General features: G+C 50.1%; 1 protein-coding gene across 6 annotated transcripts; it reads left to right on the top strand.

Moving 5' to 3' along the window:
- The first annotated feature begins 1,417 nt into the window (after nt 1–1,417).
- Nucleotides 1,418–23,933, top strand: ELOVL1 (ELOVL fatty acid elongase 1). Of its 6 annotated transcripts, none has more exons than XM_062497116.1 (11): nt 1,418–1,749; nt 1,965–2,068; nt 3,336–4,714; nt 4,800–5,541; nt 20,036–20,097; nt 20,534–20,724; nt 20,886–20,966; nt 21,174–21,230; nt 21,467–21,572; nt 21,731–21,867; nt 22,266–23,933. In XM_062497116.1, the coding sequence occupies exons 4-11, from the start codon at nt 5,498–5,500 to the stop codon at nt 22,518–22,520; spliced, it is 933 nt and encodes a 310-aa protein (XP_062353100.1). In that variant the 5' UTR covers nt 1,418–1,749; nt 1,965–2,068; nt 3,336–4,714; nt 4,800–5,497; the 3' UTR covers nt 22,521–23,933. The 6 variants fall into 6 exon arrangements, with proteins under 6 accessions (XP_062353100.1, XP_062353102.1, XP_062353101.1 ...); XM_062497117.1 differs by having other exon boundaries at nt 1,463–1,518; nt 1,622–1,749; nt 3,336–5,541; XM_062497118.1 differs by having other exon boundaries at nt 1,962–2,068; nt 3,336–5,541.
- The last annotated feature ends 1,149 nt before the right edge of the window (nt 23,934–25,082 follow it).

The following is a 25,082-nucleotide window of genomic DNA, read 5'->3' as shown; positions in this document are numbered from 1 at the left end:
ATTTGCGATTTCTTGACTCACATCCAAATCTCCTTATGCATCTTTGTCCTTTGGGACACTGGACCAGGACACACTATTCTAATTGTGGGAATGGGAATTTCAAATGTAGAATGACTTTAACCTCTTATCCAGTTGCTGCCAGTGCTTGAAAGTTTAAACAGGGAAGTGGAACAAGCCCTTTACCCATAAAGTCACTGTGGAATTGATGGTCCACTGCTTGTCACTGTGGTCTGCAAGTCCAACAGGGATTCACTATTCCTGGCACACTGTATCAGAATAGAAGTACTTTGCCCTGCTGGGTCGGGGCAAAGGCTCAGGCTGTGTCCTGCTGTGGCACGGGCCAAGTGGGTGATTGGTAAGTACACTTCCTGTGAGCATAGGATGTGCTGCCATTCTGAACCCTTGTGCTTTTCCCCCTGCCTTATTCAATCCCTTTTGAACTCATCTCTTCCAAGTAGGATAATTTTGGCTGGGAGGATGCTCCCAGAGCTGGCAGCTGGCATGGCAAGTGCTACTGGACTATCTGGGCTCCAGTTCAGGTGCAGGAGGACACTGGTTTGTTATAGTCCCCACAGCAATACCTGCCAGGCTCTGGTGCAGACAATGGCATCTTTCACTTGTGTGGCCCCACTGCCCCAGGGATGTCAAGGGCTCCTAGGCTGTACCATCATGACTTCGTTTCTTTCCAGGTAACGAGCTTTACACTTTTTAGCACTCCCTGCTGCAAATAGATGTGCAGTACCAGCTCCACAGGGAGCAGCTCCTCTCCTACCTTGCACTTGGCCAGGCCACCCATGAGCTTGTTCCTTGATCACACACACTGCTGTACCAGCTCTCTGGTACATAAAAAGCATACAGTGCCAAAAAATTTATCATGGTAGTCTGTCAGGCTTATTGTTTGTAATCCTTGTTGATTGGTGTTTATATTTCTCTGCTTTAAGTCTTTATCAATATGATCACATATTTTTTGGTCATTATTTTGCATGTGATATCTGTCGAATAGACACACCTGTTTACAAGCCCATCCTGTTTACTTTTTTAATATGCTGGCCTAACATCAACTTGCTTGTTCTCTGGAGCTTCTCCAGGTTTCCTTGTGTTACTGGATCTCAGCATTAATAGTTTGGATTTTTAAAAATGGTTTAAGTTATTTTTTTAGATGCAGGATACCCGGACTGTTGATTTTCAACATTTGCCTTATGCAACTGTTGTTTAACATCCTCCTGAGTTACTGTTAGAGTGGAAAGTGTTTTGCCCCTGTGACAGGAATGCTTCATCTGGCTTCCTCCCAAATGCAGGACAGAGAGATATTTATTGCCTTTCCTTCCTGCCCAGCTACCACAGGCCAACTGTTCCCAGTGTGTATTGCACATGCAGCCATGCTGGGTCATGCCCACAGCCTGTCCTGCTGCTGCCCTGGGCTGCATCATCTCTGGGAGCCATGAAGCTCAGAGTGGTGCCACCACTTCCCTGCAGCTCTCTTCATCCAGGGATCAGCATGACAAACACCTGCTGCTTGTTTGTTCTCTTGTCCCATCCCCAAGCAGCCATGTGCACACAGATGTCTGCTTTTGTTTAAACAAGAAAACATAACACTTTTGTTTGTTTTTTTAACCTACAGATCTTTAAGTGGGTGTCATGAAACCTTTATAGTGGAAGTGAAGTACATGAGGTGTGAGGGAAGAAGCAGCTGAAGAGACAGGGGACAGAAAAGCGAACCTCTTCAGCTCTCCACACTCCACACTACAGGTAAGGCAGGGTTTCGGGGTGGGCTGTGGGGCTGGTCTCCATCCTCCTGCTAGGATAGGATCTTTCTGCCAGAAACATCTGGTACCAAAGGATAAGTCTTGTGGTGGTTGGATTGAGAAAGCCAGAGCACTTTTATGCTAAGAAGCAAGATAATGGGGTGAGTGCTGCCAAAGGGTGTCCAGCCAACTTTTTAATCTGAATTGTTTCCAAAGCAGCATCACCTGCAGCTCACAGAGGAGAGACAAACACATGGAAACAGCAGCAAAAGGTGCATCTTAACTGACCTCTGAAGAGCTCAAAGAAGTCAAAGGCACAAAGGGTAAGTGGCCAAGTGGTGGAAACAACTCCCCATTCTGGGTCTATGCTTTTCCCCAGGTTCCCTGCACCAGCCTGGTGGCCCCAGGAGAGGCAGAGCCTGTCTGTATGACAGCTGGTGCCTACAAATGAATATACAGGTGGTTTCGAAAAATCCCATGGATCTCCTCCTTCCATGCAAGTGCAATAAATTTTCAACTATCTTATACATAAAATGTTACCACTTTGTACCTCACAGAGTGCTGTGGTTGTAAAAGCTCATGCTCAAGAAATGGGATGGTTGGATGTATTTGTAATACATAAAAATAGTTCAAGCTGATGTGATTGCACAGTTTATTTATTGTCCCTATGATACTACAGCTCTCTGGCTGGATCCAGGAACACCGCCTTGGTGGAAACCTGCACTTAGAAATTAATGAAAACCTTCTGCAATTTCCTTAGGGGTAACCCTGTACATGAGAGTAATGCAAAGCATGCTGTCTGGCTCGTCTGAAGTAGAAGCCTTTGTCCTTTTTATTTTTTTTTGGTGTGTGTTTTTTAAAGAAAGGAAATTACTGTGTGTACATTTCTGACTGAGGTGCATATTTTCCAAAGTCAGGGGTTTGAGAGCTGTAGTTCCTGCAGCAGCTATTTTATCACTACTGCTCAGATCCTGTCACTGATTTACCTGCTTGTTGTAAGGCTTCTCCCTTTGCTGCCGTCATGTCCAAGCAATTTCTGCACTGAAATAACAGTGGGTGCTAAGTCCTGCCTGATATGTCAGCTCCTTTCCTCTGAGTAAAGACTGTGCCCCAGGGTACTTTTGAATTAAGTTTTGTGTTTGCTGGCCATACACCGGGGTAAAGGCCATGCTTTGGGGCATTGCTGTCTATAGGTGTTATTTCAAAGCTGCAGCATTTCCCAGGATGTTCCTCTTTTGAACACAGACCTCTCCCCTCTATGTCTGTTGCCAGTTGGCTTTGGTGGGATGTGTCAGTCTCCCAGCGCCATCCCACTCATCCCACGGACTGTGGCCAGCCTTGGGTTCTGCCCACCTTGGCATGCAGCACAGAGGTGTGCTGCTCCCACGGGAACTTCGCTTTGAACGGGGTCCTGCTGTGTGATATGAGAGAGATGGCTCTTGTCTCCTGCTCTGCTGTAGCTTCAAAGCACTGCCCTAAGAGCTCAGGGTAGTAGCTAATACAGGAACGATTTGCATCCCCCTGAGAACCATGTTCTGTGTAAGTGGGGCTGTGAAACCAATTTTGGCTGTCTTATTTTTGTGTATTTAGGTTCTCATGGGCATCACAGCAGTAGAAACGGTGTCAATCATCATCAGCATCGTCGCCGTCATCATGGCACAGCCTGTTTTGCTCCAGTCAACAGAACAATGCATCAGGTCGTGACTTGATAGCACGTGGGGCTGTGCGGGAGCTCCCACGCGTGCAGAGCGTGGGCTGGGCAGGGAGCCGGGCAGCCCTGGGGCTGCGGGAAGGAGGAGCCGGGCAGCACCGGGGCTGCGGGCAGGAGGAGCCGGACAGCACTGGGCAGCGGAACCCCACTGAAGCTGCCGAGGAAATAATGACTCACAGAATGTTTCTGTGGGTGCATCCACCATTGCTTTTTAATGCTGGTATTCACTCACACAGGGAGTAAAACCAATAGGAAATTATAGGAGTGCTCCAACCCACATTTTGAGCATGTAGCTCCCTGTCCCTTGCCTCTTTGTGTCCTCTGCTCTCTGGTGTGTCTTGCTGGAACTCAGGTGCAAGATGCCTGTCCCCTCACACATTCAGGGAGGCCATCAACAACTCTTTATGGAGAGGTGAGTATATACCTGTCACTGGGAGAAACAGTGCAGGTCCTTACTGTGGGAGCTGCCCCACTGCTGCTCTCCGCTTCTCCTGCACCCCTTGGCCCTGCCAGGCAGGTGCAGGAGGCCATGGCAGACCTGGCACAAGCTTTCTTATCCCTCAATTTCCTTTTTCTCCCTACTCACCATGGGTCTTAGGGTATGTGCTTATGCTACTGACTGTACCAGTGGACAACCTCAGAAGTAGAGAAGATGCCAGGCAGGACAGTATCCCCTGTTAGCCTGCAGCCCAGACAGGCTGGCAAAGCCCAGCCCTGGCTGGAGCTAAACATGGCCTCATTTCATGGCAGAACAATTCCTCTTTGTGCAGCCTGCTCTCCCAGAACAATCCTCTGCTCTGACAATATCCTTTCTATGGCTTAGTCCCTGCAGAGTGGTCAGCAACGTGCTCAGCCTGATGCCTGGCAGCTCACACCCCACTGCCCCATGGCCAAGGTGCAGCACCTGGGAGCCCTGCCCTGGGCAGCCTCTGTTGAGGACTCTGTGGCCACTTCAGATCAAAGCAAAGTCTTCTCAGGAAAGTCCCCAGCACAGCCTGGAGCACTTGGGAGGGTTTTTTTCTTCTACTTTTGCCTATTCCATGGAGCTGCATGGCATTGCTGTTCCACAAGTTAGGAGGACAGCCCTGGGGCACAGTTATGGAGCATGATATATGGGTGCCAAGTCACCAAATCTGACTGTAATCCCAACTGCCTGAGTGAAGAAGTCACCCAGCTTTGCCAAGCTGCTCTCTTAGGCTCCAGGCAGTCCAGGACAGATTGCCAGAGATTATCAACTCCTGTGGGCTTTAAATCAGAGGTAAAATGAAATGACTGTATGGAAAGGGGATTCTGGGGATGTGCAGGACCATAGCTTTCTCATCACCTGCATTTTCTCTCTTCAGGAGCACCTGCCCATGAGACAGCCTTGAAAGGTCCCTGAGAAGGGGCAGTTTCCAGGTCCCTACCAGAGCTCCCGTGGTTTTCTGCTGAGGTGTACTGCATGTGGCCAGTCCCCAATACTTGCACAGTAATCAAGGATTCCTGTTGAGCTGCATGTGCTGGAACCTTCAGACCTCCTGACCCTTTCCAGCCTCCTGCCAGTCCACGCTGGGCCTTGAGGTGGCCCTGCCATGCCTGTTGCCATGCAGAGACACTGAAGAATGGGCTCCTCTGGGCTTTTAGTATCCTCAGACACCTCGCTGTTGCTCTGCTTCTTTCCCTTCCCCCACCCCATGATTTGTTGGATTTGAAATAAGTACCATTATTCCATAAGATTTTCCTATAGGCCACAGGAACAAATAAGGATGCTTTAACAGGTCCAGGGTGGGTTGAGACTTCTGGCACATCTGTGGAGGATCCCATGGTGTCCTGTATTGCTGGCTTGATGTTGCCAGCCCATGGAGGAGGATGTCAGGCTCATGTTGGAGAGACTGCTATGCAGCTGACAAAGAATGCTTGTCCCAGCAGGAAACAACAGTCATACGTGCTGCCCACCCCGGCTGGTAGGCAAAGTCCAGCAATTATACACACCGGGGTGAAAGTCTGCCGTCAAAGCTCCGGTGCAGCACCGCAGTGCCGGTAGGCTTGCGGGTGATGGCTGATGCTTCCACCCCTCCTTTCATCTCACGGAATGCCTTCTCGCAGGTGAGTTTCAATGTGAAACTACCGTGTCATGTTACAACAGGGCTGTCAGCGGGGTCATTTCATGCCTGTTGGCTACAGAAATGTTGAGGGTTGTTTGGTGATAGTTTGAGGGGCTTACAGGGACCTCCGATTCCAGGAATGAAAGCATTTCTTTTCGCTTAAGGGGCAAGGGCCACAGTGATGGGGTAATTGGGCTTTACTGCTACTACAATATAATCAGCACAAATAGCATACAAAATTTTGCACAATATGAGTCACTTAATCTTGATATCAGCCGTGAAACGAGGCAACACATCAGCCTGAGCAACACATGCCCAGGCATGGCCTACCTGCCCACCTTCATTTACTGAAATTGCAGAGTGATATGATGGCATTTAATAGAACCAAGTGGTGCCATCTCTCACCACTTTTAGTCACCATGAAAGCCTTTTCTGATTCTCTCAGTATAGACAGAGGTGTTGTAGGAGCATTTCTTGGATGTTTTGTGATTGTGAGCATCATTTTTTTTTTTCCATGGAGCCACAGAGAAAGTGTGCAGCAATAATTTATGGTTGATAGTGCTTTAGAGCCCTACCTCAGGGAAAGGGAGAAGGTTAAAACAACATTAGAGGGCCAGTCTACATTCAGCGTTTTTATCTGATCACATGCAAAATCTTTGGTTTGTCAGGATTGAATAGAAAAGGATGGGAGGATCTGTAAATCATCTTCTCAAGATTCTACTCCTCAAGTGTAGTCAGATGTGTAAATTTACTATAGGTGCCAAATGCATTACTGAAAAATTACAGGGCAAATTGTTCATGTATTTAATTTCACTAAATTCCTTTGAAGTTTTAATTTTCTTTTAGATTTCTCAAGTTGAATGATGTAAATGTTTCTGCCAAATAAAACTCTCACCATTCTATTTATCAATTTATTTAAAAAAATACATTTGTAGTTATAAATTAATTGAATAAGAGTAAATAAATTTACTATATAAACCAGGCATGATCAAAAAAGATATTTTAGTTCCCCAGAAAATAAGAATTTTTAGAATTTCTAAATTCTCAGAAAACTGGGAAACTTGACACCTGAAGAGACTGCAACCTCCCTTTTCCCCACCCAGCTGCATGGTGAGCCTAAATCAGTCTTCAAGACTGGCACCAGAAAAGGTGCAACACTGCACCAGCATCTCTCATTACATGCAGAAAAAATTATGATTACTAATCCCTGAGGTCATAACCTCTTAATGAACTCCACTCCTTTTCCATTGCTTAGTTCTTACAGACCTTCCCATCTGATAGTCTGGTAATTGTGTGCACTGAGAATGGCTTCAGTACTTGTGCCTTCAGCAAGTTACACTAGCCCACACCTGCTTTTTGCACCAGGGCAGAGCCATGAGGGGAAAGAGAGGTGCACTTGGCTCTGCAAGGAGCAAGGAGAAAGCGAAAGACAAGGACTGGTAGAGGGAACAGTGCAAAGGAAGAATGCAGAGTCTCCCACCCACCTCCATCTGATTGGATCCCCATGCTAAGAAGGATCCTCACTAGAGTGAAAATAGTGTGTTGTTCTCAAGGATAAGAAACAGAGGAAGGAGCTTCAGCTTTTCCAAACTGGAGCCTGGTGCAGCCCAGGCTGTTTCCTGAATTGCAGGTGAAGAGTTAACGACTTGTGGGGCTTTGCCAGCTGCAGGAATGGCTAGCGCAGGCAGGACTCCCCCGTGCAGGCATGTGACAGGATCATCTCTGGTCTGGTGGTCCCGACTGCAGTCAGGGTGACACGCTTGGCTGGTTGTGAACAGCTTCTCTCTCCCAAATTTCAGGTCAGATGGGCAGAATTCAAGGTGGAAGCAGAAGATTATCCAGCTATAAAAGATTCTGTCCCAAGACACTTTGGGAAAATCAGGCTTTACACAACAGGTCACATAGCTTGTCTCCCCCACCTCCCTTACTTTTGAGAGATTTTATTTGCTATGTGTTCTTGTGGCAGAAACCCAGATCCACAACATGTAGCAGATTAGTCAAATCCTTGCTGAAGGCCTGTCCCTAAGGTTTAGGTGGGGACCCTGCATCACCCCCTTGGACAGCACAGCACCACATCCGTGTCCCTACAGGGAGCAGGGTCCTTGCCCCAGCTGGAGCTCCTGCCCAGGCTACTGCAGCACCATGAATGTTGTGAGAAGGGTGAACACCAAGGAACTCAGACACACACTGAGCGTGAGAAGTAAACAAAGGCCAACATGCAGACAAAGGGAACCCATCAAAGCTAGTGAGTATGAAAAGAAGAACCAATGGATGGAGGAGAAATAAAATGGTAAAATCTATTTGATGTATTGGAGAATTCGGGAGAGAAGCAGAAAGTGCAGTACAAAGGAAAACCAAATGAGCAAATACCACACAAAAATAATGGTGGAGGTGGCAGACACAACAGGGAAATAGAATCCAGGACCAAGAGAGGAGAAATAAATTGTGTTTGGAGCAGAAGAAAAGAGAGTGACCTGGAAATTAATTCCAATAGCAGGAAGAGGCTGGGCTGAGCAATTTGGGGCTCGTTGTTAGAGCCTGACAAGCCTGCCAGCAAGGGTGGATCCAGAGGATACAAGGAATGCTTGGAGAAAGCAATGAGACGTAGAAAAGAATCCAGTACTAGTGAGTATGAAGGAATCCACTGATCTCTAATTTCATTACAAACTACATAAAAAGGTTTCCACTGAAATGGACCACAAATCAAATAAAAAAAGCAGAAATGTTGCAAAATAAAAGGAGGACAAAAAAGGAGAGAAGTGAAGACTAACAAACAAGGCTGATACCTATTCTTAACAAGGGAGAAAAAGTGATCCAGACTGCTTTGGCTCTTCCAGTCTGGGGTTAACAGTATCCAGTTAAAGAGTAACACAGCACAGGCAGGAAATGGAGGATAGAATAAAGTTTATTATGTCATCTAACTTGATAGTTTAAAAAAAAAAATCCCTTTCTATATAGCTATAGGCCTTGTGTGGACTCCAAGGAAGCAGCTCTGAACCTTGGGACCAATTAGCAACTGTGGTAGATGTTTGGGCAGAAACAAACACAGGAATTCCACGTGCGAAGGAATGGTTAAGGTCAAGATGAAAGCAAAGACTGAGAAAAAGGACCAGATCAGGACACACAGGTTACTACGGAGGTACTTTGTGGATATTTTTATAAATTAATTTCTTTAAGGACTGGCACAAATATTAGGTGTGATCTGATGAAATCAGAATGTTGTAGTGCATTAACAGTGTAGGGGAAAGTAAAAGAATGCTGTACCATTAAAAAAGGGCAAGAAAGTCACCAGAAGAGACACTGACCTACCTGCCTTTGCAAATACAGCCCTGCCAGATGGGAAATTCTTACTAGGTGAGCACAAGTCTGCAACTCTTCCTGGTCACCCATCTTCAGGAGAGGAAATGTGAACAGCAGTACAGCAAAAAGGGCTACTATGGCATCAGGTGCAGGGACAGGCAGACTAGTAAGAAAATGCTGGAAAAACTTGTTTATTCTTCCCTGTAATGGCTGAGAGGGAGATGATTGCAGTCTCCAAATACACCGTAGTATGAACACCAAGGCAGGACGTGGGTGAGATAAATTACAACATTGGCACGGGAACAAATGTTTATTAACCAGCCGTGCATCAAATTAAGCTGGAAATGAGAAGATGATTCCTAACAATTAGAATAGTGAGTTCTGAAAACACCTTCAGACCAGACGAGCGCAAGTCAATTCCCGGCCACTTTTTAGGATGCACGTTATCATGGCTGTGAAGGCGCCACAGGTTGGAAACACTCTGGAAGCTGCACGCGGTCAGAGCCGGCGTCTCTGGGTTCTGCCCGGTGTGTCCGAAAATTCCCGGCGCCCGTTGCAGTGTCACGAGGCGGGGAAAAAAAGCCCATGAGCTGCCGGTTTATGGACCTGTACGGGTCTCTGTCATGCCGTCAGCACCACCCTCCAGCCAGTCCTTTGTACCGCACGCTGACCCTGCCCCAACCCGCATGCTTTCCCAGCCATTTTCCACTTCGCCGCCCGGCTCCCTCCGCAGCCCCGGCCCCTCGAGCTCCGCCGCGGTGGGCGTGCCCGCGGAACGGGCGGGACGCGGCGGGCTCGCCGATTGGCCCTGACTCCCCTGGGGGAGGAGCTCTGCACTTTCTGCCAATCGGCAGCGAAGCAGGGCGGGGCTTCCCTCTTTAATGGCTGGGGCGGCCGTGGTGGCCGTAGAGCGGGGTGCGGCTGGCGGTGAGTGCGGGTGGCCGTGGGGTGGAGGGTGTGGGGTCCGCTCTTTTCTGGCTGGGCATGTCATGTCTGGTCTGTCCCAGCGGTCCTTGGGGATGTCTGCGAGAGGGGAGTTTGGTTGGAGGTGTCCGAGGATAGCGGTGGGTCGAGGCTGGTTGCTGGGGTGTGCTGAGGGGGCTTCGGAAGGTGGCTGCAGAGCAGGAGGGTGCTGGGGGGGCCTTAGCAGGGTTCAGCTGCTTTAGGGGGGATTAAGCTTTGCTGCTAGGAATGCCGGGTCCCTCCCCGGGAAGCCATGTGCTGTCTTGGCACCTGTTAACTAGCCTGTTGGAGGCATGGGCATGTGTATTTGCCCATGTTCCCGTCACCTGGGATGCTCATGGCCCTAGGAGGAGGCGCGTGGTGTCTCCTCACCACAGGGGTGGAGAGCCGCGTCGGGAGAGGCGATGGTCTGATGGTGGGATGGGTGTTGTGATGCTGTGACGTGCCCTTGGCGGGTGATCACGCTGGGTGCGGCTGTTAGAGGCTGTCACCCCTCCCGGAAAGGGGGCTACCGGCAGTACCGTGTGGCAAGTCCATAGATGTATAAAGCTGCCCGTGTCAGACGGAGTGACACAAGTGGACTCCGAGTTGAGTCGTTGATATATATATATATATATTTTTTTTTTTTTTTTTTTTTTTTTTTTTTTTTTTTATATCCCATTAAAAGCAGTGGGGTCCGGGCTATGTGAAGAGCCGCTCTGCCCTTCGGCTCACAGCCTGGTGCCGCTGCCCCAGCGCACCCGTTGTGCCAAGGAAGGGTGCAGTTCCCTTCCCGCAGTCGGCTGCTCTCCTTCGGTGCAGAGCCGGAGCCTCTGTGCGAGGCTGGGATGCCTTCCCGGCCGGGGGAAGGACTGTCCCTCCGCGCTGTGTGCCGTGGCACAAACACCGACCTTCCCCCCGCAGGTCTCTGCCAGAGGCCGCGCTGGGTCCCGGTCGTGACGGGGCTGCCTCCCCATTGCTGGCCGGCGGCCCGAGCCCAGGGTACGTCCGCTTCCCAGCTCAGGGACCGGTGGCTGCGCAGCCTGAGGAACGGGATCGGCATCGCCTTGTTGGCGTTTTGGCGGGACTGTCCCAGCTCCACAGGCAGCGGAGCAGCCCTGCGGGCTCGCTGAAAGGTGGCTGAACCCCCACACATCGTGGCGGCGGCGTGGGGCCTCTCTTTGCCCGCTGCGGCCCTTCCCAGCCGCGCAGGCCCCGCTGGGCCGCGGCCCCGCTTCCGGGCCCGTCCGCGTCACACCCGAGCCGGGCCGGGAACCGCCCGGGCGGGGGGGACCCGGCGCTCCCTCCGGCGGCAGCGAGGCCGGGGCCTTTGCCGGAGGGATTCGCAGGGCTGGTAGCAAGGTTGAGCGGGGGTCTACCCGGCTCTTGCCCTGGGCGCCGGGTTTGAGAGCTGCAGGTACGCTGAGCAGCCGAGGGCTGTCTTCTCCTGCGGCTTCTCTGCACGGGGCTCGAGCAGCCCCCGGCGGCTGGGGAGCTCTCGTTTTAACCAGCTCTCGGCATCAATGTAACCATTCAGATGGCTCTTCCCTCCTCCTCCGGGCAGGGTGGCAGTACCAGGCCTCCCCCGCTGCTTCGACACAATGTCAGCTTTGAGCGGCGGCTCGTGTAGGTGCTCGGCCTCCCGCTGGCCCTCGCTCTGGAACGCGGTGGCAGGAGGCGGAGGAGGTCACTGTCACCCCCCTGGTGCCAGCAATTGCTTGGCTTCGGGCTCACCTGGCACTGGTATGGTCGTGAACAGGAGTCTGCGCTTCCTGGACCAGTGCGGGCTCGGTAACCACTGGCAGTACAGGGCTTGGTCTGTAGATCTCTAGGTGGGCCAGTTCCTCTGTTGTAAGGAATGGGAAGCTGGGAAAGCTACTTATTTTTTTACATTGTAACAGACTAAATGAGGCAGCATCCTAGACATTGCAACAAGAGGCAAAGCTTTTGGGGGTGGCAGTCTCTGCCTCAGTGCCTGGGCTGCTGCCTGCAGATGTTCTCTCAGATGCTTTCCCTGTGAATGATCATGCTGGCTCTGAAGACTTTAAGGTAGGGAGGGAGAAGTGGGGTGAATACCCTTCCTATGCTCAGTGGGCAGTATGGGATGACGCTGTATGTTTTACCTGCCAGTATATTCCCTCTGAGCACCTCTTCCCCTCTTGAAGGCCAGGCTTGCCTGTGCAGCAGTGCATCTATCCTGCTGTGCTGTCCCAAATTGACCACCTTCTCTTCTACTAGAATGCAGTCAGGGCAGATTCCTATCTGGATGGAGCTGACCTTCCCACCAGACCTGCTGGGCAGCTTCTTGAGGACAGTTTAGAGTCAAACAGCTGGCTGAGACCTTGGGGCTTGGCTGAGACTGCTGTGCCTTATCTCTGTCCTAGGGAGCCCCTCTAGCTCATCGTGTAAGCTGCTGCTAACAGCCTGTTCCTATGAGAAATAGCAAGATGCCAGCTGTTGCAGCATCTGCTTACTGCATCTTGCTGCGGGGATTGAGCTATGCCACCCACACAGCCTGGGCCTCTGTGGTCTTGCCTTATGTTGTATTATTATTTTTGTCCTGAAAGTCAGTTGGTGGGGGGCATTATGTGGTCTTTCAGGGAAGACGTGTAATGACAGAAAATACTGTTAAAACAGACTTGGAAGTAAAAGCTCACTCTGACCTAGAGGTCTCATACCATATGTTAAAGATAAAAAATAAGGGAGCTTATTGAAGTTGCATAGTGTCTCCTTTCTCTCCTGGTGGAGAAAAGCTTTGCACCCTGAAGAACTTCTGAAGGTGATGTCAGAAGCAGGTCCTTGACTGGGCACTGTCCTTGAATGTTCCAGGTGAATGCTTTCTCCTTTCCTGCTGGGGGTTATGGCACAGTGAACACTCAGCCTGAGATGCTTACAAGGAACACGGGGAGTGGTGCCTGTGATGGTCCAAGAGATGTTCTGTGTTTCTGTGCTTTTGTGTTGGAGTTGTGGTACTGTGTGCCTTACCAGGTGTCAGATGGTGGGAGTACTTGGGCTGGAAAGTCTGGTTCTTTCCAGTCAAACAGGTGAGGCAGCTTGGGCTCTTATAGGGAGGAGACAGTCCCCAGGAGCCAGGACTCTTCCCTGCAGGAGTTGTGGGGCTGCTGTTGCTGAGATGACAAGTTACAGCTGCCACAGACTATACCCCACCATCTGACTGTTTGCATTCTGAGCCTTTAGTGGCTTGAGGATGGAGGCGGTCTGAAGTTTCCTGATTTCCCTTAGTGTGTCATAGGGTCTAATCTCCATTCTGGGATGGACTAGGGTGGTGAGCTGTCACTGGCAGCAAGTTCTCCAGCTTTTTTGCAAGGAGTGCTCTTTCCCTGTGGATCAGATCAGCTGCCGTTGTCTTATAGTTTAAAGTTTGCTCTGTGCACACACAGATTTTATACCTCCTGCTACTTCTGTTTAACCTTAAGAGGCTTTCCCTGTCTGTACGGCAGTAGAAGCAAGTGTGCTGACTTTGAGTGGTCAGTCTACACCTATGTTGAGATAACCAGTCTTCATGCTTCACTTTCTTTGTGCTTGGAAGGCTGTGAACCTGCTTGAATGTGGTAACCATTAAATTTGGGTTCTAGGTGCATATGCCATGCTACAGCAGAATGGCATCTGCATACTGTCAGTACATCCTGCTCTCCTGTTAGAATACTGTATGTCTGCACTGCCTTCTTGGTGTGGAGGGTACAGGACCCAAAGCTGCTGTCATGGGAAGTTCCAGGCTGTGGCCCCTTGTCTTGTTGAGAAGTGGCTCTGGGTTCACACCTGGGCTTCTTAAATAGTCCAGATAAAACTGTTGAAGGGAATATGTGAATCTTTCTTTTCTGCATCTTGCTTTGTAGATTTTAATGTCCATATTGTCTGGATGTGCCTGTCTAATTAATGCACAGGTCTGAATGGTGCAGAGCACGCTAATCATTACTGTGTCATGATTGCAGCCAGGGCTGTGAGAACAGAGGTGAAGCCTTGTATTGAGGCATTTGCGTAGTGATTAAAACCAGAGGTGAATGCTGTGGTACAGCCTGTCCTGCCTCCAGATAGGGGTACTCTGATTCTTTACTAGGTGGCTTTAGAAGGCTTGACCTGATTTTGGATGCAGGTGTTATAAGCTGGTCTTGCTCAATGTAGCCCTGCCTGCCCTCTTGTCATCTGCCTAGTTCTGTCCTTCCTGAGTGTGGTCTGTGTATTTTGGGGGGGGCTGCTGGGTGCCTTCACTTCAGAGAGGGAGCTCAACCATCTCTACCTTCCCCTTTCACCTGGTGGTATATGAGGGAGTGACACAGATTGATATGGTTAGCTCAGAAAGGAAATACCTTATTTTCTAGTTTTGTTTATATCTCACATTTTTTTCTTCCTTCACTTCTTTATTCCATTGTTCCTTGCTATGTCAGATTTTTCTGCCTGATATTGCCTTTTCTGGTTTTTTGTGTTTTTTTTTTTTCTCTGACTGCTCTCGTCTCTACTGATATGTGTAATCTGAATATGCAGCCACCAGCTTTGAATGTGATAAGGAGTAAACCTGCTTTTAACAGCTTGGGGAGGTGCTGCCCCTGGAAAAAAGTAGCTGTGCATATTAAACCTCTTACTGCAAGGTATGCTCTTGTGGGACTTAGAAATCTGATCATCTGCCTTGTTTTTTGTACAAGGTTCCTATTATACAAGTATACTGTTGCAATGGGTGTCCTCTTTCCCTGGAAGCTCATGAGGTCCCACACTGATTGTCAGTCAGAGCTTTCCTGCTAATCTGGGAGTCTCTTCTTGCTTTTCCTCCTGCCAGTGAGCATGGGAAGTGAGGAACTTAATCTGCTTGTAGGATGCTATCCAAAGGCCTCAGGGTTTTGCAGCCACTTTGTGAGAGAGTGGTATGGTATTAACACACGCTTGGTGAAGATGAGGAAACTGCTCAACTTCAGGCAGGACACTTCCTGCCACTTGGACCAGTGTGCCAGGAGCAGCAGCCAGCCAGTAGGATTCCCACACTGGTTACAATGGCAGCTCTTGCAAGAGCTGTTACATATCACAACTTTGAGAATTTGCATCCCTTATATTAGCACAAACCTCCTGTACTGACTTCAGAATATGCTGGTGTAGAACACATGGTACCAGGTGTTGGCCATGTCCTTTGACACTCAGCATAAAGTAGGTGAGCCAGAGGAAGTGACCAGTGGATAGGATTCAAATAGGAAAACTTTTCTGGTGGTGCTAGGATAAAGTTTACTTGCAGTCTTTGTAGTTATGTTGTGGACTGAGTTCTGGGACTGATTGTTCTCAAAAGCAAATCAGAGTTTGCCCCATGTCCTCAGGGCTGAGGTGCCAGGCTAGCAGAGCTCTTTACTGCTCTGCCCTAATCTGTTGGTATGGTTTTCCACACTTAAAACATAGAAGCTGTGGCATTCCTGCCAGACTTGTCTTCTGTGGCTGGTGAGCTGGTGATGGGCACGTTTCTAGATTGATTTCTTTTGAGGAAAAAACATGACTTTAGAAGCATTTGGACAATGCTACCTTGAGTTTTCAGTGAATGGCTGAAATTATTAGCAGGAATGCAAGTGGACTTGAATATAGACAGCTCTCCTCTTGAGTGGCCTCTGCTGCATGTGTTTGAGCTGGTGTTAGGAGATGCTGTGTGTGGAGTAAATGTGTACTGCCTGGTTACAAGCCCCTCTCCCTTTTATTGGGCACAGAGCAGCAGACAGAGGAGATCCCAGTTCAGTTTTCTGTGCTTTACTGCAGAGTTGATAAAAACCAGGGGTGTGCAGCTTATGGCTGGCTGGGCTCCTTCTCCCTCTTGTCTTGCTGCCTGTGTGTTGTTTGGGGCAGATAAAGTTTCGTGTTCCTCATCTTGCTGGATTCACTTGTGTATAAGCTCAGGAAAGATTCTGGAGCTGTGACTGTCAGCTCTTGGTGGTGATGTTTTGTGGTGCCAGCCTTGTGTGTGCAGTACACACCCCTATCTATGCTTGGCCTGGGGCTGCCAGAGCCTGGCTTGATCAGTTCCACTCTTCTGCAGGGCAGTGTAGTTCATGGGCATGTGGGGCTGTGTGCAGGCCTTGCTGGACCCCACAGTGACTTTCTGGAGCTCCAGGCAACTGGGCAGGTGCTATGGTGGGGAGCTGGGGGAGGAAGATCTTTCTTCCTGAGAGGTGACGGAGCTCAAAGCTGTATCAGGCAGCAAGATTTGATGCCAGCTTGTAGGTCAGGGATGTGAGTTAGTTTCACATCTGCCCAACTGATTATCTCCTGACCTTTGAGGGCTGCTATTCCCTGGGAACTCCACAGGGTCCAGGCCTGCTTTAGCCAGTTCAGCAAGGGCCCTGTGCCAACTCTCCCTGGGGTGGCAGCTCTGTGGCCACCTACCAGATGGTTTTGGTGCTGCCTTTAATTAAACTAGTGGGGAGATGAGGGTGTTTGCTTTTGTGCTTATTATAGGACTGATTTCTGACCCAAATGCTGAGGAGTAGGAGTGTTCGATGTCTGGGGCAGAGTCTGTTGCTTGCAGGTAGTTGTTGTGTGGGGAGATGTGTGCCCTGCAAGGCTGTTAACAAAGCTAACTGGGTCGAGCTCTGGTCTCTGTCAGTGTTGTAGTTCTGACAGTGCTGTGGTCTGATGGGGGCTGGTCATAAAAGGCCTTGCTGTTGTTGCTGAAGTTGCACTAATTAGCTGTGTAGCTTGCTGGAAATACACAGTGTACACATTGCTTGGTGTAAGCAAGTATTTAATCCTTGATGTTGGTTACTGGAGCAGATCGTGGCCTGATACTCGGGCTTGCAAATAGTGAGAACTTTTTCTCTGACATGGGGAAGTGACTCCCTGTTGCTGAGAGATAGGAGATGTGTTGCAAGGTTTCTCTGTATCATGCAGGGTGTGTTTAGGCCCCTAGGGCTCCTGCTCATTTGGGATGCTTGAATCTATTTGCTTGGTTTCTCTTCAGCTGTTCAAGGCTCAGCTTTGGGTTCCTCATCTCCTCTCAACTCCTTGCCTAAGAAGGTCAGGATCTAGGAGGAGTCAGGGGAAAATAAGTGTCCCCCATGGGCAGAGAGGACAGATCCAACCACTGAGCTGTGAACACCTGCAGTGTGAGATGTGCAGTGTAGTGTGGAATGCAGTCAGAGTTAGAGCAGATGCCTGTCTGGATGGTGAACCCCTCTCAAAATGCAGAGGGGTGTTGTGCACAGAGGAGAGTTCAGGTTCCTGGACAGTTGGTGCTCTGTGCTGGAAAGCCCCTGCCTGCAGCAGAAAGGTGGGCATGGAGCAGTCATGGCTGGCAGGCCAGTATACTTTCTCATCCCCCGCCTAGTGAAAGTAACTCTTGGGCCTGCCCTGCAACTCCCACTCTGCTGCTCAACTGTCAACACCCCAAGGCCAGTGGCTGCCCCTTGAGGGACAGAGGAGGGCAAGACAGACCTGCAGCTGCTTACTGAACAAGGCATACTTTGGCTTCTTTGATGCAGGATGATGTAGCATGCCAGCGTGAATAGATGCCAGGCATTGCAAAGACCTGGAGACCTCAGGGGTTTCCCTGGAGATATGGTTGCTCTGTTAGTTTAATTTGACAGGATGTTGCTCTGCCTAGAGAAACAGAGAAAAACTTATAGGTCCTTTCCATAAGGGCCTGTAGCATAATTCTACTCTTTCTGTCCTGGTGTAGAAGTCTTGGTGCCTACCCAAAGCCTGTGTTCAGGACAAGTCCAATGCTTCCCAACTTCCTGTGGCATGTGTGGCTGGAGGAGTGTCAGATGTGCTTCACAAAACAGCAATAAGAGGGACTTGTTTCTCTTCATGCTAGTGGGGATTTTTGTGCTAGTCCTGGTTTGAAATGGGCTTTCCACTGCTTGGGGGAATAGTTGTCATGGACCCTGAATTGTTTTGAGCTGGGGTCCTAGTTCACCAGTGCTGCAGGCTTTGGCTTGGGGTCAGTGATGCCTAGTGCCCGAGTGGAAGTGTTCTGCTGCAGTGTGAGATGTAGCTTTTAGCTCAAAGACAGCTGACATTCTCATCTTAGCCTGCCTGAAATAGGCAAGTACTCGGCAGGATTTTTCTCTGCCCTGGACTGTAGTAAGGCTGACTCATTCACCTTGATAAGATAAACACAGACCTTGAATAGTCAGGTGCCTCTGCTGGGAGCTGACTCTTGAGGGCTCTTCAATCTAGCAAATAAAGGTGTAGCTGGATGTAGTGGTTGAAAGCTGAAACTAGACAGACAAGTTTGGTGCTTGCTCTTAGCCATTAAAGCAACATAAAGCTCAGCAGCTTTCCACACTTGTACTTACTGTATTTCCCACAGCTGGGTCTTGAGTGTCTCTCAAGGATGCAATAGTTCCTGCCACGCTTTTAGCTGGCCTTTGCTGCTGTGGAGAGTGGATTATCTTGGCAGTGCCCAGAACCTTAAATACTACTGGTGTCACAGTGATACTACAAGTGAGTATTACTTGCTATTAAGCCCTTTGAAACCTTGGGTTTGGAGGGTGGACATCTATTTTGCTGCTGAGGTGCTCCTGATGTGTGTGGGGATCAATCCTAAGTGGGCTCTGCCCTGTTGCTTCATCTGCCTCCAAGATGTTACAGAGAAGCACCTTCTTGTGCTTTCTGAAACACAGCAAAACTCCTTGGGCTGCATGGCTGTGCAGGCTGCTCTGGTGCCTTGCTTGGTGGCATGGGTCTTTTGGAGGATTGAGGTGGAGGAGAACTCTTCCTGTGTGCTGCCCTTGCAGAGAGGTTAGGTGGCACTCCCCAGTCTGGAGGAACGCGGAGGGTATGACTGGGCAGGCACAGAGCCAGCTCTGTTGCTGCGCCAAACTGATTTGCAGAGAATGGTGAGCTAGAATGGTGTGTACCAGGCCCCCCTGAAGTTTACTGCTGGCAAAGCCTTTCACAGAGGGGCCTGGTAGCTCTGCATGGGAAGTGTCTGCTGCCATCCTGCCTACAGCAAAGATGATGCTGAGTTCTTCCTCTTGCTGTGAAGCTGAAGGAGCAGTGCTGGTGTTGGTTGGTGAGAACTTGAGGTGGCAGTGGCTGCTGAGTACTTGGGGACCTTACTGGGAAGAAGGGTACTCTGGCTTCAGCCTCCTGGCTGCTGGTCTGGAGGAGGCTATGTGCTTCCTGCTGGTGGCAGCAATATACCTCCTGAGCAGACTGGACTGGGGACCCATTTCTCCAGGCCATGTGTGGGCAGTGATTCCTGTGCACCATCTTGGAGGGAAGGGGTAGGTGGAGTGTCTGGTAGTAGCTGTGGGGAATGCCTCCCTCAAAGATGGATGAGTCAGGTGAGGCTGAGCCTGTGCTCTGCCTCCCATCCTGCTGCTCTGGTATCCTGGGCTGGGCAGAGGTTGGGAGCACAGGGGGATGGGTGAGGGTGTTTCAAACTTGCCTGCAGCTGTAAGAGCCTAGGCCCTTCCTGCTTTTCTGGAGAGTGTCTGCCCAGATAGCCTCAGTGTGAACACACACCAGAAAGTTGAGCAAGTGTGGGGAGTACCAGTCTTTCTCCCTGCAGCCTTACATTGTATGGCTTTCTCTTGTCTGGAAGAGGAGTAGAAGTGTCATTGCCAAGCAGGATGCACCTGGCCTCTGAGGTACTAGGTTATGTGGTAGTAGTTTCTTGTCTTGAGTGTTTTATGCAAGGATGTGAAACCAGGAACTTTCACACCAGAAACTGATGTTTGTTTCTGAACCTATGGATTTCCTTCCTCATGTAATGAGGATGATGCCAATGATGGTGTGCTGCTTCTTTGGTGGGAATAAGTTGGCAGGAGCCCAAAGCTGATCATGAAGGCACTGCACTGTGGAGAGTGTGGACCAGCCTTGCATCTCTGCACCGGGTCAGACAGCAGTGTGCTGAGTAGCTATGGCTGCCAATGCTGATGGCAATGTTGTGGTGCTTGTGGATGATGATACTTGAGCTTGTACAGTAGGAGCAAGATTAAGGGGCTGGAGATAGAGTGCTGAGGTTGGAAGCTTTCCTAGCTGGCTTAAAATGCTGGGTTCTTGCCTTGGAAGGACTGCTGACATTGGATAATGGGGTTCCTAGCAGAGCTGGGAAAACAGGGCCAGGCTCTGTGAGAAGTGAGGTCTGTGGCTCAGCTGGAAAGTGAATGCCAGTGTGTGATCAGCTGAAAGCAACATTGGTCAGATACATGACTGTTTGTCTAAAACTGTGCTTGGAGTTTGCTGATCTGCAGGGCTATGCTCTGTAGGCTGCCTTCCTGAGAAAACAGCTGCTTGATCTTCCCTGCCTCTTTCCACAGGGATACTGCCACCACCATGGAGGGGATTGTGACTATGTACCAGGACTTCATGAAGAAAGCAGGTGAGTGTTTGGCTCTGCTCAGCTATCAGACAGGTAGCACTACAGGCTTCACTGCCAGAGGCACTGGAGGGTGGCCTGTCATCCCTGAAGCATCCCTGGGTCTAATTGCGTCCTGTCTTTGCCCTCACACAGATTCAGCTCTTGGGGTTTTTGTGCTGCCTGTTATGAGGCTGTCTTGCCTCAGTGCCTGTGCAAATAGTTTGGGGCATTTGTTCTCTCCTGGGCAGATCTCCAGGCTGCCCTGAAGCATGACTTCAGGCCATACTGTGCTGAGTCTGGCTGACTTCACCAGCCTCTGCTCCCAGACTGCTTCCCTACTTGCACTTGTGTCCTAGAACAGGATTGCCATGCCCTTGCCTCCACTGTGGCAGTAGCACTGATGACAGTGGGCTGGGGTGAGGATGCAAACTGCTCTGCACTGTGCCTCTTTCTGCAGACCCCCGCATCGCTGATTATCCACTGATGCAGTCTCCATTCCTTGTGATGGGCATCCTTCTGGGATATGTCTACTTTGTCCTATCCTTGGGTCCCCGGCTAATGGCAAACAGGAAGCCTTTAAACCTGAAGAAATTCATGGTGTTATACAACTTCTTTCTGGTGGGACTCTCCCTTTACATAGTCTATGAGGTGAGTTGTCAATAGCTTGGTCGGGCATGTGTAAAGCAGTGTGTGCAGGCTGTGTGGGTGATGGAGAGCCCTTTTTCTGGCTGTTCCCTGCTCTTCTGTGCAGAGCTTGATGTGCAGTGGGTGATGTGTTAGGTCTCACCCTGATGATGCTCTTGTTGCAGTTCCTGATGGCAGGGTGGCTTACTGGGTACACCTGGCGATGTGACCCTGTGGACTTCTCACAGGACCCCAAGGCCCTCAGGGTGAGTTCTTATCCCTCTCCTGATAAGTAGGGATGGTCTTTATTGCTTCTGTTTGGACAGTGGGGTCACAACTCCTGCCTTTCCTGAGGCAGAGGATATGCAGTCTCTGGGCCTTGGTTTCATGCCAGGGTAACTGTATGAAGCCCTTCACTCACTGGGCTTTTTCAGGCTGAAGTGGGTCTCTAATGTTAACCTAATCTGTTACAGATGGTTAGTGTTGCTTGGCTCTTTGTTTTCTCCAAGTTCATCGAACTGACAGACACGGTGAGTTACTGAGAAGGCCTTGTCACCACTTGCTGGACAGGGAATTGAGGCCCAGTGTATTTGGGGTAGGTGCTTTTGCTACTGTTCTGGAAGCTGTGGGGTGACCTAATGGGTGATAACAATGAATATGGAGGGAGGGAGGCATCACTGAGACCAAATGCTGAATTAGTGACCCAGCCTGCTCTAGCTACTCCCAGGGCTGCAGGTCCTTGATGCTTATTGGGCTTTCATTGCAGGTGATCTTTGTCCTGCGGAAGAAGAATGAACAGGTCACATTCCTGCACCTTTTCCACCACTCTGTTCTGCCATGGAGCTGGTGGTGGGGAGCGAAGTTTGGTCCAGGTAGGATGGCAACTGTCTGGGTGCATGGATTGGGTAGGGTTACTGCAGCATATTGAGACTTTTTTTTTTTTTTTTTTCTGTCCTCTTAGTAGCTCTGTGTAGTGCTGATTGCTGTGGAGTATTGACTTGTACTAAAAAAAAAAAATCTATCTTAACAGGGGGAATGGGCTCATTCCATGCCATGATCAATTCCATGGTGCATGTTGTCATGTATTTCTACTATGGGCTCTCAGCAGCAGGACCTGCCTTTCAGAAGTACCTGTGGTGGAAGAAGCATATTACAGCCATCCAGCTGGTAAGTCTGTGTGAGCAGAGCATGTGCCTGATGTGAAGGGCAGGCCAGTCTTTGTACCTTTTGAAAGGTACAGCCAGCAGTTGTCTCTTCTCTAGCATATTGCTCCGAGTTTTTAGCAGCTCTGCCCCACTGTGGGCCTCTGATAGCTCTACTGGCCTGATTGGGGTGTGGGTGCAGTTCAGCTCCTGGGCAGCAGTCCATGTTGGGAGGGTGAGAGGCATATGCTGCTCTGAGACTTGGGCCTGCCTCTTCCAGCTGCTGCTGACTGCCTCACCATAAGGACCTCTTGCTTCAGACTGGGAAAGGAGTCTAGGTGTTGCCTTTAGAAATAAGGTCTCTAGTGGGTTCCCTGACCCTATTCCCATGAATAACTTGTTCTTACTCTGCCTTGCTCCCAGGCACAGTTTGTGATTGTCTCCGTCCACATCTCCCAGTATTACTTCATGCCCAACTGCCAATACCAGTTCCCCATCTTCATTCACCTTATTTGGATTTATGGGACCATCTTCTTCATCCTCTTCTCCAACTTTTGGTACCAGTCCTACACCAAGGGCAAACGGTTGCCCAGGGTGGCTCAAGAAGCAGCCCAGCACAACGGTAGCAGCATCCATGAAAATGGCACTGTCACCAATGGCAAGGTCAAAGCCAACTAGAGGGTAAAGTGCTCCCAGAGCCAATGAGAGCCCCGGGGCAGAGGCAGCTGGGACCTGTCCCTCTGCTTCTGGGTGCCACTAGCCAAGTCAAGTGCCTACAGACTGTTGTACCCCTGTGCCCAGTCCTGCTGTCCCCTGTCTGCACGCTCAGCCCCTCTGCTCTGAGCAGCAACGGCCACTTCTAATCCTGGGAGGGCTTGTGCTGTTTCTCAGTGTTGCTGAGCAGAGAGGCAGCTGCCTGCATTACAGCTGTGGGGCTGCAGTCCCATTCCAGTGTTTCCAAAGGAACTTTCCCCAAGTGCCTACATCTGGCTCTTCTGCCTAGGGGCCATTTCCTTCTGAGTAGGACCAAAAGAAGAGACTGCTTCCTGTCCTGGTGCCCTCTCCTCTTCCCTGTCTCACAAGAGCTTGTGTGGACAAGCAGATTTGTCCCTGGCTGCTTGTTACTGCCAGCTCATGTGTGAGTGCTCCTGCTCTACGATGCCTTGTGCCATTTTGTTACATGCCACAGTGCTGCATTTCCCTTCTGGTCCCTGTGTGCCCAGCCTGGGAGTCCTGCCCTGGTATATCTGTGCCCAGGTGTCTGTGGAGAACATAGGGGCAGTACTTGTGGGACTTAAGGGCCCAGACCTGCCCAGTACGGTACACATGCCTGTGCCTAATACATAGCAGGGGCTGTGAAAGCATGAAAGGCTTCCCCCACATGGTAAGTCCAGGCTGCCTTGCTGTTCTTGTGCCTGGGCTGGGTGCTCAGTGTGTGCTTAAGCCACACTTACGTGATCCTCTATGGCAGCTGGTGGCTTGCTCCAGAGTGGGGGAGACCAAGCTCAGCCTAGTCTTGGACCTCTTCCTTTCCTGTAAATTCAAGACTTGAGAGCAATAGGTGCCCCTAAAATCAGCTCCTGGGCTCTCCTGCTTGGGACCAGTCCTGCTCTGGCCTAGCCTGAGCATAGTGGAAGGTGGTTTTAGTGTGCTCAGCTGTGGTGCAAGAGTGAGTGCCTGTTGCCTCTGTGGATCTGACTGGGCCTGTGTGAAGATGTGCTCTGCCCTTCAGCAGGGCAGTGCTAGCAGCTCTCCTGGCCTGGTGCCTGTCACCTGCTCTGGCTGTAACCAAAACATGCTGATGGCCCTGAGGACGAGGTGAAGGAGCCAGGCCCTGTCACATTGGGCTGCTCTTCTATCACAAATAAACAAACAGAAGGAGAAATGGCTCTGTCCTCTTGTTTTCTTGGCTTAATGTAAGCAAAAGCTGTTCCAGGTGCTTGCTCCTGCCCAGGGTGTTTGGAGGCAGGGCTGGGAGAAGCAGCTGGTGTAGCAGGTTTGTGCTGGGGGAAGAGGGTGATAGTTGTGTGCTGATGAAGCAGATGGCAGATTGTTTCCAAGTGTTTTGGTAGAGCAGTGCTCAGGGCTGAACGTGTGTCAAGGCTTCTGTTGTGAAAGTGACTCCACCCTGTCAAAAACTGGCTGGGGTTGGAGTGTGGGTGTGGGCTGGGCCACCTGCCCGGGAAGAACTGCTGCTTTTCAGAAATCATGGGGATTTGAGGTATGGTAGAACAGGGAAATAAAGACTTTGGAAACTTGAATGCTTTGGACATAGCAGGTTCTCTTGCTTACTGCATCTGCTGAAGCAAAACCTGCTGTCTGTGAATGCTCCTGCAGCATGGATCTGTGCAGAATGTAGCTCAGCTTGGTCAGAGGAAGGTTGGTTGTTACTGCCTTGCTTTTGCTGTAGAAGTGTATCTTTGCCTGACTGGGCTCTGCTATCTTTCCAACTGTCTCATTCGGGGGTCCCTTCAGTGCTGTTGGGGTGGAGGGCTGCCTTCCCCATCACCCCATGACTGGGGCTCAGTGCTGACTCAAGTCTGGGAAGAAGAGTGGGGAGCCAGCTGGGCAGCTTGTGGCTGGGAGGAATGTATTAGAGCAGCAGCCTCCTCAGATGCTGAGTATCACTGTAGGTTTGGTTGTGGAGTGGGAGGGTGTTGGTAGATGTCCAGACAAAACCCTGGAGCAGAGCTTGGTGTGACAGGGCTCTGCTGATCTAACCTGGGCTGCTGTATGCCTCAAGGCCATGCTCTGAAATGTAGGAAAGCATCTTCAAGTGACCTGATCTGGTGTGACTAATATTGCTAAACTGTACAAGGACATCATCCTCTTCTACAGCCCTCGATGTCCTTGCATGCAAGAAGTCATAAGGTGGGATCTGGCTGCTGCACTGTGTCATATTCTTCCAGTTGTTGATGCCTCTCTGGGAGTAAAAACTTGAATGAGAATTTGCTCTTGACAATGCTGAAGTGGTGTGTAATGTTAGTTCAGTGCTCAGAAATCACCCCTTCAGGAGCTGGAGGTGATGGTCCAACTGATATGGATCCTCTTCCCATCCAGCTGGCTCTTGGTAAAGACAAGACTTGCCTTTGCTTTTGCCCAAAATAGTAACAGTGCTTTAAACTACTTATGCTTGGTATTTTAGAATAGGCTGTTCCCTGCATGTGCTCTGCTCTCCCTTCCTCCAATTGTTCCTGTTAGCTGTGCTCTTCTATGGGCTGGCCGTGGCACTTGGAAATT

The sequence above is a fragment of the Cinclus cinclus genome, chromosome 8 (genome assembly GCF_963662255.1).
Source record: "Cinclus cinclus chromosome 8, bCinCin1.1, whole genome shotgun sequence".
Taxonomy (NCBI): Eukaryota; Metazoa; Chordata; class Aves; order Passeriformes; family Cinclidae; genus Cinclus; species Cinclus cinclus.
Note: the sequence above shows the minus strand (reverse complement) of the source record. Positions and strands in the feature narration are given on the sequence as shown.

Coding starts and splice junctions, on each gene's coding strand:
- ELOVL1 (XM_062497116.1), top strand. CDS start 5,498: ATGCTTCCACCCCTCCTTTCATCTCACGGAATGCCTTCTCGCAG. Junction 20,967..21,173: donor AGGACCCCAAGGCCCTCAGG/GTGAGTTCTTAT, acceptor AATCTGTTACAG/ATGGTTAGTGTTGCTTGGCT. Junction 21,573..21,730: donor GGGAGCGAAGTTTGGTCCAG/GTAGGATGGCAA, acceptor CTATCTTAACAG/GGGGAATGGGCTCATTCCAT.